The 14,050-nt window shown below is 40.5% G+C and overlaps 1 protein-coding gene across 1 annotated transcript; it reads right to left on the bottom strand.

The window, feature by feature from the left end:
• Window positions 1-6,468: 6,468 nt before the first annotated feature.
• On the bottom strand, window positions 6,469-14,050 carry LOC143597277 (uncharacterized). The gene is made up of 18 exons (XM_077075821.1): window positions 14,024-14,050; window positions 13,059-13,276; window positions 12,799-12,937; window positions 12,569-12,720; window positions 12,392-12,475; window positions 12,250-12,312; window positions 11,675-11,806; window positions 11,401-11,607; window positions 11,195-11,317; window positions 11,015-11,064; window positions 9,396-9,558; window positions 7,722-7,859; window positions 7,553-7,660; window positions 7,371-7,469; window positions 7,201-7,290; window positions 7,042-7,123; window positions 6,829-6,959; window positions 6,469-6,760 (listed from the first exon to the last, which is right to left on the bottom strand). Exons 2-18 carry the CDS (start codon window positions 13,245-13,247, stop codon window positions 6,620-6,622), a joined length of 2,091 nt encoding a protein of 696 aa, XP_076931936.1. The 5' UTR covers window positions 13,248-13,276; window positions 14,024-14,050; the 3' UTR covers window positions 6,469-6,619.

The raw sequence follows: 14,050 nt of genomic DNA, 5'->3' as shown, positions 1-14,050 counted from the left end.
AAGGAGAAGGCCTTCAAGGCCCTCGAGGTTGAAGTTCAGGCCCCGTTTCGAGGCCCGTTCCAAGGCTACCCAAGCTGTTAATGAACAGCCTCGGTTGGCTAAGGAAACTGCACGGAACGCAACTGAGAGGGCCACCAAGGCTGAAGCTGTTGCTGAGCCTCTACGCGCTGAGAATGAGGAGTTCAAAGCCAAATTAGAGAGGCTCCAGCAGGCTCATGATGCCTTGGCCATGGAAGATGCCAAGAAGCTTCAAGAGATCTTGGACCAGAGGGGGGTGCTTGACCACACTGAGCGTAAGCTAAAGGGCGTCGAAGAGGCTGCAGCCAAAGATGTGTTGCTTGCCAACCTTACAAAGAACGAAGCCGAACGCGCCCGTAATGAAGCTCAAGCTGCCCTCCAGGAGGCTCTGGTTACCAAGGAATGGCTTCTACGAGAAGCGTTGTCGCAGGTATGCATAGCTTCATAATATCTTTACGCTTTTCTTTGTACTTAGAAAAGGTTTTGATACTTGTATTTTTGTTTTGTAGGTTGTGCATCGGGTCTTCACGGACACATCATATGACGATGCCATGATCGCAGCCCTCAACGCTTCTCATGAGGATGGGGAAAAGGCTGGCTTCCTGCTTGGTCTAGGGTTCGTTGAAAAGGGCATCCCGCCTTCCAACTTCCCTTTATATGATGTGGATACTAAAGCTGTATATGACCAAGCAGTGAACCAGTATGCCGCCTTCCCGCACCCGGTGGTGGAGAAGGTGAACGAAGTTGCTGCTGCTGATGATGGGCTAACCATTCTCAAGACCTTCCTTGAACCGCCACAGCCAACTGATGGTGCGGGTACAAGTGGGTTTGGAGGGAGTGGCCCTGAAGCTTGATCTTTTAAATCCTTTCCCACTGTTAGGATAGATTTACGTCTTTGTATAGATTTATATTCTTGTAGGCGGGTAGATACCCGGCCATTCTTGTAACAGTTGAATTTTTATGGAATATAAATCTTTTGTGCGGGTAGGACCATCACTCTTGCTTTATACGACTTGCTCATGCATATTATAGTTTAATTTGGCACTTGTTTTGCCGCATAAACAATATATGATTCGCTTGTGCATACTTTAGTTTAACTTAGCAATTTCTTAAGTACTTTGGATAAGTTAACCTTTCAACGTGGCAGATAATAGGTTAAAGTTTTGCTTCCTCTTTCGTGATTGTGCGGGTAAGACCGTCACTTTCACTTAGTAGGATGGCTAAACTTTACCTATATCTGACCTGCGTGGAGGTTTTCCTCATTTTTTCCTTAAGAGATTTTCTAAGTGTTCTGAATAAGTTAACCTTTCGACGCGCGGTTGTCAATAGGTTAATGTTCAGTTTCCTCTATCATGATTGTGCGGGTAAGACCGTCACTTGCATTTAGTAGGATGACCAAACTTTACCTATGACTGACCTGCGTGAAGGTTTTCCTCATCTTTTCCTTAGAAATTCTTACCGTTTTTTGTGTTTATGCGGGTTTTGCCGCCTTCCACACGCAACGACTTCTTTTCACACTTATTTATGCGGTGAATACCGGCATATCAGTGTTTTGGATAAGTTAACCGTTCGACGCGCGGTTGTCAATAGGTTAACGTTCAGTTTCCTCTATGATGATTGTGCGGGTAGGACCGGCACTTTCATTTAGTGGGATGACCGAACTTCACCTATGACTGACCTGCGTGAAGGTTTGCCGTTTTTTGTGTTTATGCGGGTTTTGCCGCCTTTCACACGCAACGACTTCTTCACACTTATTTATGCGGTGAAGACCGGTATATCAGTGTTTTGAATAAATTAACCGTTCGACGCGCGGTTGTCAATAGGTTAGTTCGGTTTCCTCTATCATGATTTGTGCGGGTAGGACCGGCACTTTCATTTAGTGGGATGACCCAACTTTACCTATAACTGACCTGCGTAAAGGTTGGCCGTTTTTTGTGTTTATGCGGGTTTTGCCGCCTTTCACACGCAACGACTTCTTCACACTTATTTATGCGGTGAAGACCGGCATATCAGTGTTTTGAATAAATTAACCGTTCGACGCGTGGTTGTCAATAGGTTAGTTCGGTTTCCTCTATCATGATTTGTGCGGGTAGGACCGGCACTTTCATTTAGTGGGATGACCGAACTTCACCTATGACTGACCTGCGTGAAGGTTTGCCGTTTTTTGTGTTTATGCGGGTTTTGCCGCCTTCCACACGCAACGACTTACTTCCCCACTTATGTATGCGGTGAAGACCGGCATATCAGTGTGGAAAGTTCATAAGTATAAATGTAAGATTATCAGCGTCAATGTGATAAGGAGAATCATTTCCATTAGAAGTGGCTCTGGGCCTTTTCTTTTACAAGTTTGGAATTGATCTACATGCACTGTGTAATTGAGCTCCCTTCCATGTTGTTTGGATGGGAGTGCCATCGAGCCGATATGCACTTGGTTCGGAATCTCGTTGTTTACGCAGTATGTAGTCTCCAACATTGTAGCTGTAGTTTCGTGTTTTTCCCAACTGGGGTTCTACACGCGTTAGCCTGCTCAGCATCCTTTACGCCACGAGGTGTGCGAGTTCTCCATCTCTGACGAATGTCTCGATGATTTCTTTCAAGTCTATGCATTCGTCAGTGTTGTGGCCTTTTGTCCTGTGGAAGTCACAGAATTTGCTCTGATCAGCGTTGTGACGCTCTCGGATTATTGGAGCCTTTGGCCATGGGAGCCTCTCGGTGTCGAAAATCTCGGTGACGCTTTTGGTGAGCGGCGTCCACCGGGGGTTCCGGTTCGACGACTGCCTGTTGTCCTTTCCGCCTAACCGAGGGTGCGAGCCGGATGAGGTGTCGAAGTTTACCCTTGATTGCCAAATACCTAGCTTCCTCTTTTTGTTTAGTCGGGCGGTAAGGACGTTATTTTCTCTTGTTTTCTGGGTGTAGAGGTTTGTGCTTTGGGGAAGATCTCTACCCAGTTGCTTTTCCGTTTCCGCGAAGCGTTTAGCTGCTGTCATGATGGCATCCCATGTGGATGGCATGCCATCTTTACCCGTTAAGGTGCGGATGAGCTCTGGGTCTTTCGCACCCTGGATGAAAGCAGCGCGAACAAGATCTTCGCTAATACTGCCCAGACTTAGCTTCTTTGAATTGAAGCGCGTGATGAAGTCTAGTAAAGACTCATCTTCCTCTCGGATGCAGTTGAGGATTGTCCATTGCTCTTCAGTGTACTTTCTTTGTTGACTGAAGTGTTGGCTGAACTTCTGTTGGAAGTCTGCCCAATCGTAGATGTGGTGGACTGGTAGACGGTCGAACCACGCTCTGGCTGCTCCAACCAACGTCATCTGGAACATATAACACCACGTGGGTTGCGTCCAGTTGCTGACGGTTGCCCCCGCTATGAATCTGTTCAAATGATCGTCTGGGTCGGATATACCATCATAGGTGCCGATGTTGGACATCTGTTTGGCACTTCTTGGGGAGATTGCTTCCGCAATGTCCCTTGCAAACTTGGAGGTTCCCGCATTTGCAGCGGTTGGTCTGAAGGTTTTAGAGAAGTCACGTGGGTTTCCACCCCGCGTTTTTTGGTTTGAAGGTTTCTCCAAAATTCCTTCTTGGTTGGAAGTCCGTTTCCTTACGCTTCCCTTTCGCCTTATGGCGAGGGTTTACGTCGGTGTCGGATTCCTCCGAATCATCGTCCAAGTACTCGCACCTCATTGCTCATGTTGAGCTGTTGTCGAGTGCTTTCGAATTCGTCAGCCTGTTGGAGAGAACATAAGCGTTCATCCAACTCAGCTTGGAATTCCCTTTGACGTTTTTCCGCCCACGCTTTAACTTGTTCAAGTGTTTGGCGGGGGGGCCTCGTCTGTTGTCTTTCCACCTGGGTATCAATGAATCCCAGGGGAGGATTGTTTACTGCACTTGCCCCGGCTCGGGTAACCGGGGTAGTGTTCGTAAAATTTACTGCACTTGCCCCGGCTTGGGTAACCGGGGTAGTGTTCGTAAAATGTGTGTATTCGCCGGTGTTCCCCCCAGTAGCTGGGGTTGTGGTTACCGGGGTTTCTTGGTTACTCCCTGGCCAGGGGACCGGAGTAACGTTAACCATCTTTTCGGAGGTTTTGAAAAAACTGAGAGAATTAGTTCTAGCTTTTATGCACGGATGGCGCCAATGAAGAAACACTAATTGACCCCCGGGCAGATTACGGATAATCTGGGGGTTAAATAGTTGTTTCCCACGAGGGGTTAGATCCGGCAAGATGGTTCTTCTGATGACCTGCAAAACAGACACCGTGAGCTCGTCACTAAGAAGGGGGGGTACCTCCTTGTGACCACCCTCCAGCGTGAGAATCAGACTAGATTGCTCTGAATATAAGTGTATATATTGAGAGATTGCTAGAGAGAAGATAAGATAATGAGATAATAAGATAATGTAATGTGTCCATACCATTCCAAGAATTTATAGCCAAAGGTAGGTTTCCAAGAAGGTACAGCCGGATGAATAGTATTCCTGTTCTGCCAACTGTGGGCTACGCACATGCCATGCTGGCAGTTGGTGGGTAGGCAGCGGCTGATAGGGACCAAGGCCCGGCTGTGTACTATTCCTTTTCCACCAACTGCAGGCTATGCACGTGCTACGACAGGTTGGTGAGTAGGCAGCGGCTAATAGTGACAGAGGTTGGTGAGTAGGCAGCGGCTGATAGTGACCAGGCCGGCTGTGTACTATTCCTTTGTCACAGGTGAGCTGTCGCTGCTTTGGTCAGACCTTTTGCCCATACCTCGTCAGGTACAGTACAAAAGGTCCTCCAGTAGCGTACGGACTGGCTCATTTGGGCGGGAGTATTCCCCGGCTTTGGGCGGGAGTGTTCCCGGCTTGCTCACTCCTTCTTCAGGTGACATTACTGAATTATTTAAGAGTTAAGTGCCTTGTGCGTGTAGCCTTGCTGCGCAGGTAGCCTTCCCTGATGGCTTGTATCCGCAGCTGCGGGAACAGGCGGGGTACTTCACCATTGGAAGGCTTTTCCTGCGGAACAGCTTGCGTACTGCGCGTAAGGACGTCACGTCTCTGAGCATGGTGGGTCCTGCGGATCCAGTTGGTTTCTGCGCAGACGTCTCTCTTCAAGGCGAGTCTTGCGAGTTTAGCCTTTGCGCAGACGTCCCTGTTGAAGGTGAGTCTTGCGGTTTCAACTGCGCAGACGTCCCTCTTTGAGGTGAGTCTTGCGGGTCCAACTGGGCTCTGCTGGGACCTACCTCTTCAGGTTCGTATCAATAATTTTGATTGATAAATAGCTTTTTTTTATCATTTTTGTTTTGTAATAGGTCATGTTATAAATTGATGTATGTAAAGTTTTTATTTGGGCCAATTTCATTGGGATAATTGGTTTGAATTGGATTACAAAGGTTATAGATTTGAGTCATGAATAACTTTTTAAATTTTGTGATTTCGTTTGGCTCATAATAATAACAATGTTAACTTACAAACTAGTGATTAGGTAATTCATCTATGGATGGAATCCGCATATTCCGTGTCTATGTAAGAGAGGGAGAGGGCCCCTATAAGATCCACTAGGGGGGGGAGAGGCTCTCGTATCGTATGCGTAGATGTCTGTCATGTTTTTGCCAATGAATGTCAGTAATATAATAAATGCCACTTCGTGATTTCAAACCAGTTTAAAACCAATGTATCTATAAACCGATTCATAACCAAACCTAACTAGTTCCACAAGTTCCAAGTATTTAGGCTCCTAAAACGAGTTTTAACCACGAACTGGTTCGGGTTAAAATCGAGCATGTTAGGGTAAGTAACCGGTCTATGCACCTCTATAAATAAACCAAAGTTTTCTTGAGACATCTAACTGTAACTATTTATTTTTTTACCCGACCCTTATTTCTTTAGAACCGCTGTTTTACTCTCATGCCGTGAACTATTAGCTTCTGTCACTGGATAGAATTATAACTGATGATATCATATCAACTATAGCTATGTAGATACTCCCTTTGGTAAAGATTGAAGTCACATCAAGCAAATGGGGTAAATGAGTTGTCTTAAGATTTTAGGAACACCTTAAGATCGATCACTCATGAATGATTTTACAAAAACCAAGAGATTGTATAAAATCTCAAATCACCTGCATGGCTACGTGATATAAGTGTTATTTCATCGAAGTACGCCAATGTCAATCGTATTCAATATCAAAACGAAAATCTACACATAGCAGACAAATTGTAGTTCAAATAACAGTCATGTTTTCCGTGTTAAGCTTTTATTTCCATGTAGCATTAAGAAAACATGACCAGATCCAATCAAAGCCAGAGACAAATCCAAGTAAGCAGAGTTCATGGGTTCAAACAGTTAAAAGAGGTTCATAAACCCCTCAAGGTTCATTAATGATGGTCAAATACCACCACACAAAAGCCAAGAAAGTATCAATCAAGGAAACTAAAATATACAATTACTAATACTAATAATAGTGGCTACCTGAAAAACAACTTCTTAAAATCAAAATGACTAGTATCCATAGCTTCACCAACTGGATCATAATTGCTGACTCACCACACCACCACAATTTACAACAATACCCTCTTTCTCTCACTCCTTACACAGCCTTCTCAGTTATCCTATGCTAAATCAAACTCATTTAGGTCTTGAACTCGAGTGCTGGTGGCCTTTGCTGTCACGTTTAATTCGGTCCGCATACATGGGCAGCCGAACTATCTCGTTAATCTCATCCAACAACACTTCCTCTGTTATGTTATCCTTTATGCTCTTCATCACCTGCATTTGTTTCAATCCAAATTACAAGGGCAAGTCACTTTTCTAAATCCAAATTACAAAAGACACACCTTTCTATATGTGTTGAACTCATTTGGTGTAGCCTTATCTGTCCTGACCCGCATGCAGACCCACATGTCTTCCTCTGGATTCCAAGCACATTCCACAATCTTCCCCGAGTATGAACCAGGGTCAACATCATCTGCAACATCACAAAAGATTAGTTTGACCCGTTTATAAGTCAATGGGTCAAAGTTGACATATTTGATTAGGTATTTACTGACCACCAAATGCAATTCTGTTCCCCTCCATCAGCTTCTTCTTCCCTCGTTCATATAGAAATAAAAGCTGGCGATCTTCAGCCATCTGTGAATACAATCATAAAAATAATATAAAAATCAACAGCATATAAGAACATGAGACTTGTAAGTTGATAATCAAACCTCAAAAAGGAAATCTACAGAGTTCATTGATGCATATTTCCACTTCAAAAGTCCTTCATGTGTACGAGGAACATAAGGATCATCCCAACCCTAACCACATCAAACAATTGCGGTTAGTATATGCGTGTGTGTGTGTGTGCGTGTGCATGCGTACTGTGTAGATTTAGTACCTGGAAAACAAGACCATCTGCATCATGTGAAAGCTTTGGAATGAACTCCTTCAAAAGCTTAATGACAGTAGGAAGCGGCCAAAAGGCCTTCCTTCTTACCTATTATTAATTTAAACTTCACAAGATAAGTAATGAATTTGACCATTTTAGTTGATGACTTAATTCATGTAAATAAATGATACCCTGAATGGTTCCAAGTCATAGCTATATAAGGAACCTGAGCATTTATCACGGTTTCGAGGTTCAACCACTTCCTTCTCTAGCATTTTCCATCGTTCATAAAAAGGTCTCTGCATCAAGTTCCAAGCATCAAACATGTGAATTAAAACAGTTATTTATTTATAACCTTACCTCAACGATAGAGATTTGATTTATTGCCATCATATCATATATCAGATAACGTCTTTCTTCTTTCCCAGTGTCGGGCATGGTATCGATTATCATCTCACCATCAAGCAGTGTGAAGTGGTGAACCTTCTCAGCTAAACCCTTGCAAAAAAGTTTCATTTTGTAGGTCACAGTGGACATTTTACAACAAGATATTCACTTAATAGTAAAGTTAGGCCTGTAAACAAACCAAACATTGAGTGAATTGTTCGACAGAAGTATGCCTGTGTCTGTTTATTTTATAACAGAACAGCGAACAAACACGAACAAAGTTTTGTGTTTACGCTCACTAGTTAAAATTCGTTTATGTTCATTCATTCACGTTTGTTTATATTCGTTTTATAATGTTTACTTATATACTCGCTAAAAGTTTTTGGGCACATTATAGTCTGGTTTCATGAAATTAAATATCACCCATTCCAATGATCCAATCTAGTCTAGTTTTATTATTTTTTTCAGCCCAACAGATTGATGTTTACGTTTACTTTTAATTAGTGTTCACTTATTATGTTCGTAAACCGTTAATTTATACTATTATAAACACACACGAATACGTTCATTTTCTTAAAGAACGAACATAAACAAGAAAATCATGTTGGCTTAATTGTAGGGATGGCAAAAAAACCCAAACCCGATGGGGAAAACCGAAACCCGCCCCGAACGGGGCGGGTTCGGGGACACTTAATCGGGGACGGGTCCGGGTTCGGGTTTTCCCCGTTTAAGTTAATCGGGTTCGGGGCGGGTATGGTATAGCCTGTACCCGCCCCGTATACCCGCCCCGTATACCCGTTTAAAACCCGTTTAATTAAATATAATTTTTATATTTATATATAATATATTATTTATTATTTATTTTCCCAATATACCCGCAATAAAAGAACATTTTATTTTTTATTTTTAACTTAGCTACTATATAAACTTTTGACTTTTGTGATATGAATATAGCAACTTGTTCAGAAGAATCCGAGGCATATTGCCAAACTATTGAATATGATTGTGACGATGGTATTGAGGTAATACATATATATATGGTTTATCGTTTACATTTTAATATGGTTTAACATTGATTCTTATATAGTTTCCAATTAATATGTTAATGTTTGATTATCATAGCAATCCGGCGTGACAAGTGTTTGAATGGTTGAATGGGTGCGGTATGGACGTGTAAGAAGGATCAATCATGAAGTTAATTTCCGTTGTGATGGGAGAAATAAACATTTTTATGTATTAATAATGTCTTTTGTATGTGTAATGTGTTTGGATATTGAACTTTTTGTGTATTAATATTGTATTGTAATTTTGTATCATTTTCTTAAAATCGGGTTTTAAACGGTGAACCCGACGGTTAAATGGGGATCCCCACGGGGAATTTAGCCCGTTTAAAAACCATTTATGCTAGACGGGTTCCCCGAATACCCGCGGTTTTCCCCGAATCCCCGATGGGGATTCCCCGTTTAGTCCCCGCGGGTTTTTAGACGGTTTTGGTAATGAGTTTTATAAACCGGGGCGGGTATGGGATTGGCATTCCCCGCCCCGAAACCGCCCCGTTGCCATCCCTACTTAATTGTGCTTATCGTTATTGAACTTAATATTCGTGTTCGTTTGGTTCGACTACAAGTCCAAGTAAAAAAGCCATACTTCAGTACGGAGTCTCCATGGAAATCTCATCTGGACCCTTCGGAACACAAAATTTCTGTCGATAAGATAACATCCGTCTATAGTAATTAACATCATATATCTTGTTCCATCAGCTTTCCATGTTGCATAATAATAGCGTTGCCTTAGAAGTTGCAAATTCTCTCTGAACAATATTAAATAATAAATTATGATCAGTAAACATACCAACTGATAGAGTTTGGATCAAATACAAATTAAATTAACGTGCTAATTGTGAGAATCAAGTAGAGTAATTGTATTACATAACTACTTTACATGTATATATAATTACTCTACTTGATTCTCACGATTAGCACGTTAATTTAATTTGTATTAATTTAATTTGTATGTTAACTTTCCCCCCAACTGATATTACACATGATGAGCAGAGTTAATTACACAGGTGGTCCCTGTGGAGTGTATGGATTTTGGTTTTGGTTGCCAAATTTGAAAATTACACATTTAGTCCAATAGTTTGCAGGCTTGTAACAAAGATAGCCCCTATTGGATGGAGGTTAAATTTGGGTGTTGAATGAGTGAAATTACTCGCATACCCTTTAATAAAAATAATAAAAAAATAAATAAATTAAAATCTCTTGGGCTCCCATCTCTTCCTAAAATAAATAAATATATAAAATAGTTGAGACCCACATGCACTACATCCAGTAGACTTCTTACCAACCTCATCTTCTTACTTGGCATCGACGTTTTCGGCTGGCGACCAACAATTTCCGGCATCACATGTGAAACCCTTTCCCGCGTTCTAGTAGCACCAGCATCACCATTCACTAAACCACACCCCGGTTTTGTGTTTTGGCCATTCCATTTTCTAGTGATTTCATTTTTTTAGCCATTTCATTTTCAAGATCTGAACCCTCTCCAAAAAGATGTTTTTCCGGCCAACTCCGGCACTTCACTCACACTTTTCATCAACCGTCTCTCCATCCCCCTTGCAGAATTGCTACCAGACAAAAAGTCAAGGTCACTAACCTGAGGAGTGTTGCAGTGGCGGTTCTACAGAGGCGAAAGCGGCCGATTCGAATCAAATATCTGGTTCAAATCACTAGACCAAATCGAAAATCTGTTTCATAGGAGGGGTGGCTGCATAAACAACAATGGTGTATCCGAAACCCTAAATGCTGCTGTAACTCCCTCTGTCACTTTCGAAACCCAGATTCAAACAGCCCTCAATAGATCACCACTACCCGGAGAAGAAGCAGATAGTGGTTTGTTTTTCCTGTTTCGCCAAGATAGTGGTGTTCGCCAGAGAGGAGATAGCGGTAGCCGGTGGACCGGTGGTACTTGCAGGAAGATTGAAGTAGGGGACTTTTTGTTTACCAGATGATTTAACCTATTATTAACTAAAAAGTGTATATATTACTTTTTATTATAGGGGCATTTTCGTCATTGCATAAAACTTAACAGTCAAAGTTAACGTCCATCAAATTTAGAGACTAACGGTGTTATGTTTGTTGAAACTATTGGGACTAAAGGTGTAACTTTTCAAAGTTAGAAACTACAACCAAAACATATGTAAACCACATGGATCATGTGTGTAATTAACTCTTACGAGTATGAAGAACAAGTGTTACACATCAGACCTGTCGAGTGAAACTGGATGTGAACCTGGAAACTGATGGTTCCCTCTAACCTAAAAAAGCAAAAAATATATAAACAACAATAATAATAATAATAATAATAATAATAATAAAAACAATAATAATAATGATAATAATAAATCATAAATGAGATGACGTCATAAATGAAGTAATCTTACTTACCCCTGCACTTAGTTTTAATGCTTGATAACAAAACTGTCTGAATCTATCTTGCTGATCTTGAGGAATACTATCACCCAAAACATCATCATTTGTCATGACCCCTTCTGTCTCATGATGATTCTCCTAATACAAATAAAAATTTCTTAAAACTAACTTTATGGTCAATGGCCAAAACATGTAAACAAGTAGAATAACAGAATGCGTACATCGACAGGATCCACGGGTACGCCATCATCATCTTCATCTGGTAACGCCTCACCGTTCAGGTCAAACTCAGAAGACCGTTTCCACTCGGGAGTTGAAGGACAAGTGATCATATCAGGCTTTCGTTCATGATAGAAGGTGTATAACGCGTCGATATAATCAGGTTTGTATATTCCAGGTGGACGTGCTTCAGAAAATATTCTTATTGCCTGTACCACGAGTATAATTACGCAAATTTACTAAACAGCACAAAACCGGTTGACTCAGTTTACTAACCTGAGTTACAGACATTGGTGATGTACGCATGAGAAAATGAATAATCATATATCCTGTACGGTTATGCCCGTGTGTGCAGTGAACAAGAATGTACTTCTTTGTGTTCTTTTGTCGTTCCAAAAATTGAGAAACCTGATGAGTAATGCAGTTATTATTATAGGGTGGTAAATGAACCAAATGAGACATTGTTCATGTTAGTTCGTTAAGAATTTATTGAACAAACGACTGGTTCACAAACACATAACCAAATAGAAATTCTTGTTCGTAGTCGTTCATTAACGAAATGATTTTGTACATGTTGGTTCAGTAAGTTGATAAACGAACACAAACATACATCAATTTGAAAATTTTAAATTGAACCTTCTTAAACTCAAGCATTAGACATAATCACCCAACATAAATATAAAGTTAAGTACTTAACAAAATTATCTGAAAACACTTGACATAACAAATTAAAATTAAAAAATATATATATAAAATGTAAAAAACCTTTAATGACCTAACATAAACAAACAAACATGAACAAACGTAAAAAAATGAACAATTCGAACAGAAAACAAGAATAAATAACTCACCTCATACACAAACTGATTCACCGCCTCGTTCTCGGGAACCGAGCCACGCCCCTTGCAGTTGATCTGAATCAAATAGAAACAAGAATAAAAGAATACTCGTATATGAAAAAATAAGTACAAAAAAAAGTATTTGAAAACTAACCTTAACATACTTGATGCCTTCTTTCCTCCAATCATTTACAGAATAGTAACGAGTTGTATTTGTAAGATCAATCACCATGCCCAGCTGAAAACGTAACAAATCAGATATAATAAAAAGAGCACCGTCATAAAGTTGGGTGTGTTTTATATTTTATATATTAGATTTGTGCCTACTGACCTTCCGCCCCAAAACTCTTTGTTGATGAATGACTTGTCTAAACGAGTATCTTTTACCAGGGACAATACAGTCATTAAACGACTCACCAAGAGGAACCTTTGAAGGAACAATACAGCCTATTTCCTGACCATATGCAGGGCAATCCAGCCATCCTGCATAATAACAAGGTTATTTAAAAGGTAATTTAAGAATTAGTTGATGTGTCAATCAAGCAAAGACATGATACTTACCTGGAGGAAGCCTACTCTTATCATAAGTTCTCTGGTTCTTTGTATGAAAAAGATGATCATTCATAGACTGGTAAGCCTGATGTGTCGGCTTATCATCTGGGCGTTCTCGTTTTAACCTTAGTTTTCTTTCTTCACGCTCCTGATTCAAGAACACAATCGAATATAATGTTAAGTTTCAACTGTGACCAATTACATCAAACATTGCTGTAATGTTATGCGTGTTATTGGAGTATATAAAAAAGAGTAAGAGAGTGAAGTACCCGGCGCATAATATCCACCGCTGACTCAACATGGTCTACATGATGATAAGGATGATGATAATTATGATGGCTATGAGTTTCTTCAGGTGCATGTGGTTCTTCCGGTGCACTGTCCTGAGTGTCGCCACTGAAACTTGGTTCAAAAATTTCCTCATCTTCTTCAGGTTCAGGCGATGCATTTAAATCCATATAAGCGTTCACTTAAGACACACTATTCCCTTAAGTAAACCAAAGAAGTATAGAGTATGAGAAGCTTGAACACAGATGCATCAATTAAACCAAAACAAAACAATTAATTCAACAACTAACTAACTAACCAAGAAATTCAATCATGTATTCATATATGGGTCAATTTTTCAAGGTTTTAGCTCAAATCATATATAGTCCAACAACAAGGGAAGTTGTTTTTTGTCAAATCACAGTCCATCTCAGCAACTTTAACAGTAGCAATAACTCAGCAGGTAGTGCGGTAAAAAATCGGATATCTCGAGGAGCGATATTTGAGATATAGGTTATTGCGGTGATATATCAATAACTTTGATATCATGCAGAATTTATATATATGTTTCAATTTAACACTAACAATTCAGTATACTCTCCTACCATTAACAAATAAACCTATAGCAACTTGCAAAGGACTAACAATTGTAGCAGTGAGTAGGTACTAATTAAGACTTAAAACACTAACACTTGACAATTAAGACTTAAAACACTGATAATATCGGTGACTATCCATACAAATGCTGCAAAATCATCCATACAAATTTTGTGTTTATAAAGTAATTTCACTTCCTAACCCTAAACTAGCCCTAGAATCTAATATCCTAGAATCCTCAACAATCAATACGATCAGAACCACATTCTGCCCTAATTTCATACACTCGATAACAAAACATTAAAACCTAGCTTACAAATTGGCTGAAAATCGAATAAAAAAATAGAATAATGAAGAAGTTAGTTGAAACCTGGAGTAACAATTGGGCAAAATTCAC

Source organism: Bidens hawaiensis, unplaced genomic scaffold (assembly GCF_021521415.1).
Source record: "Bidens hawaiensis isolate Kalapana, Puna unplaced genomic scaffold, B.hawaiensis_p1.1 tig00048054_1, whole genome shotgun sequence".
NCBI lineage: Eukaryota > Viridiplantae > Streptophyta > Magnoliopsida > Asterales > Asteraceae > Bidens > Bidens hawaiensis.
Note: the sequence above shows the minus strand (reverse complement) of the source record. Positions and strands in the feature narration are given on the sequence as shown.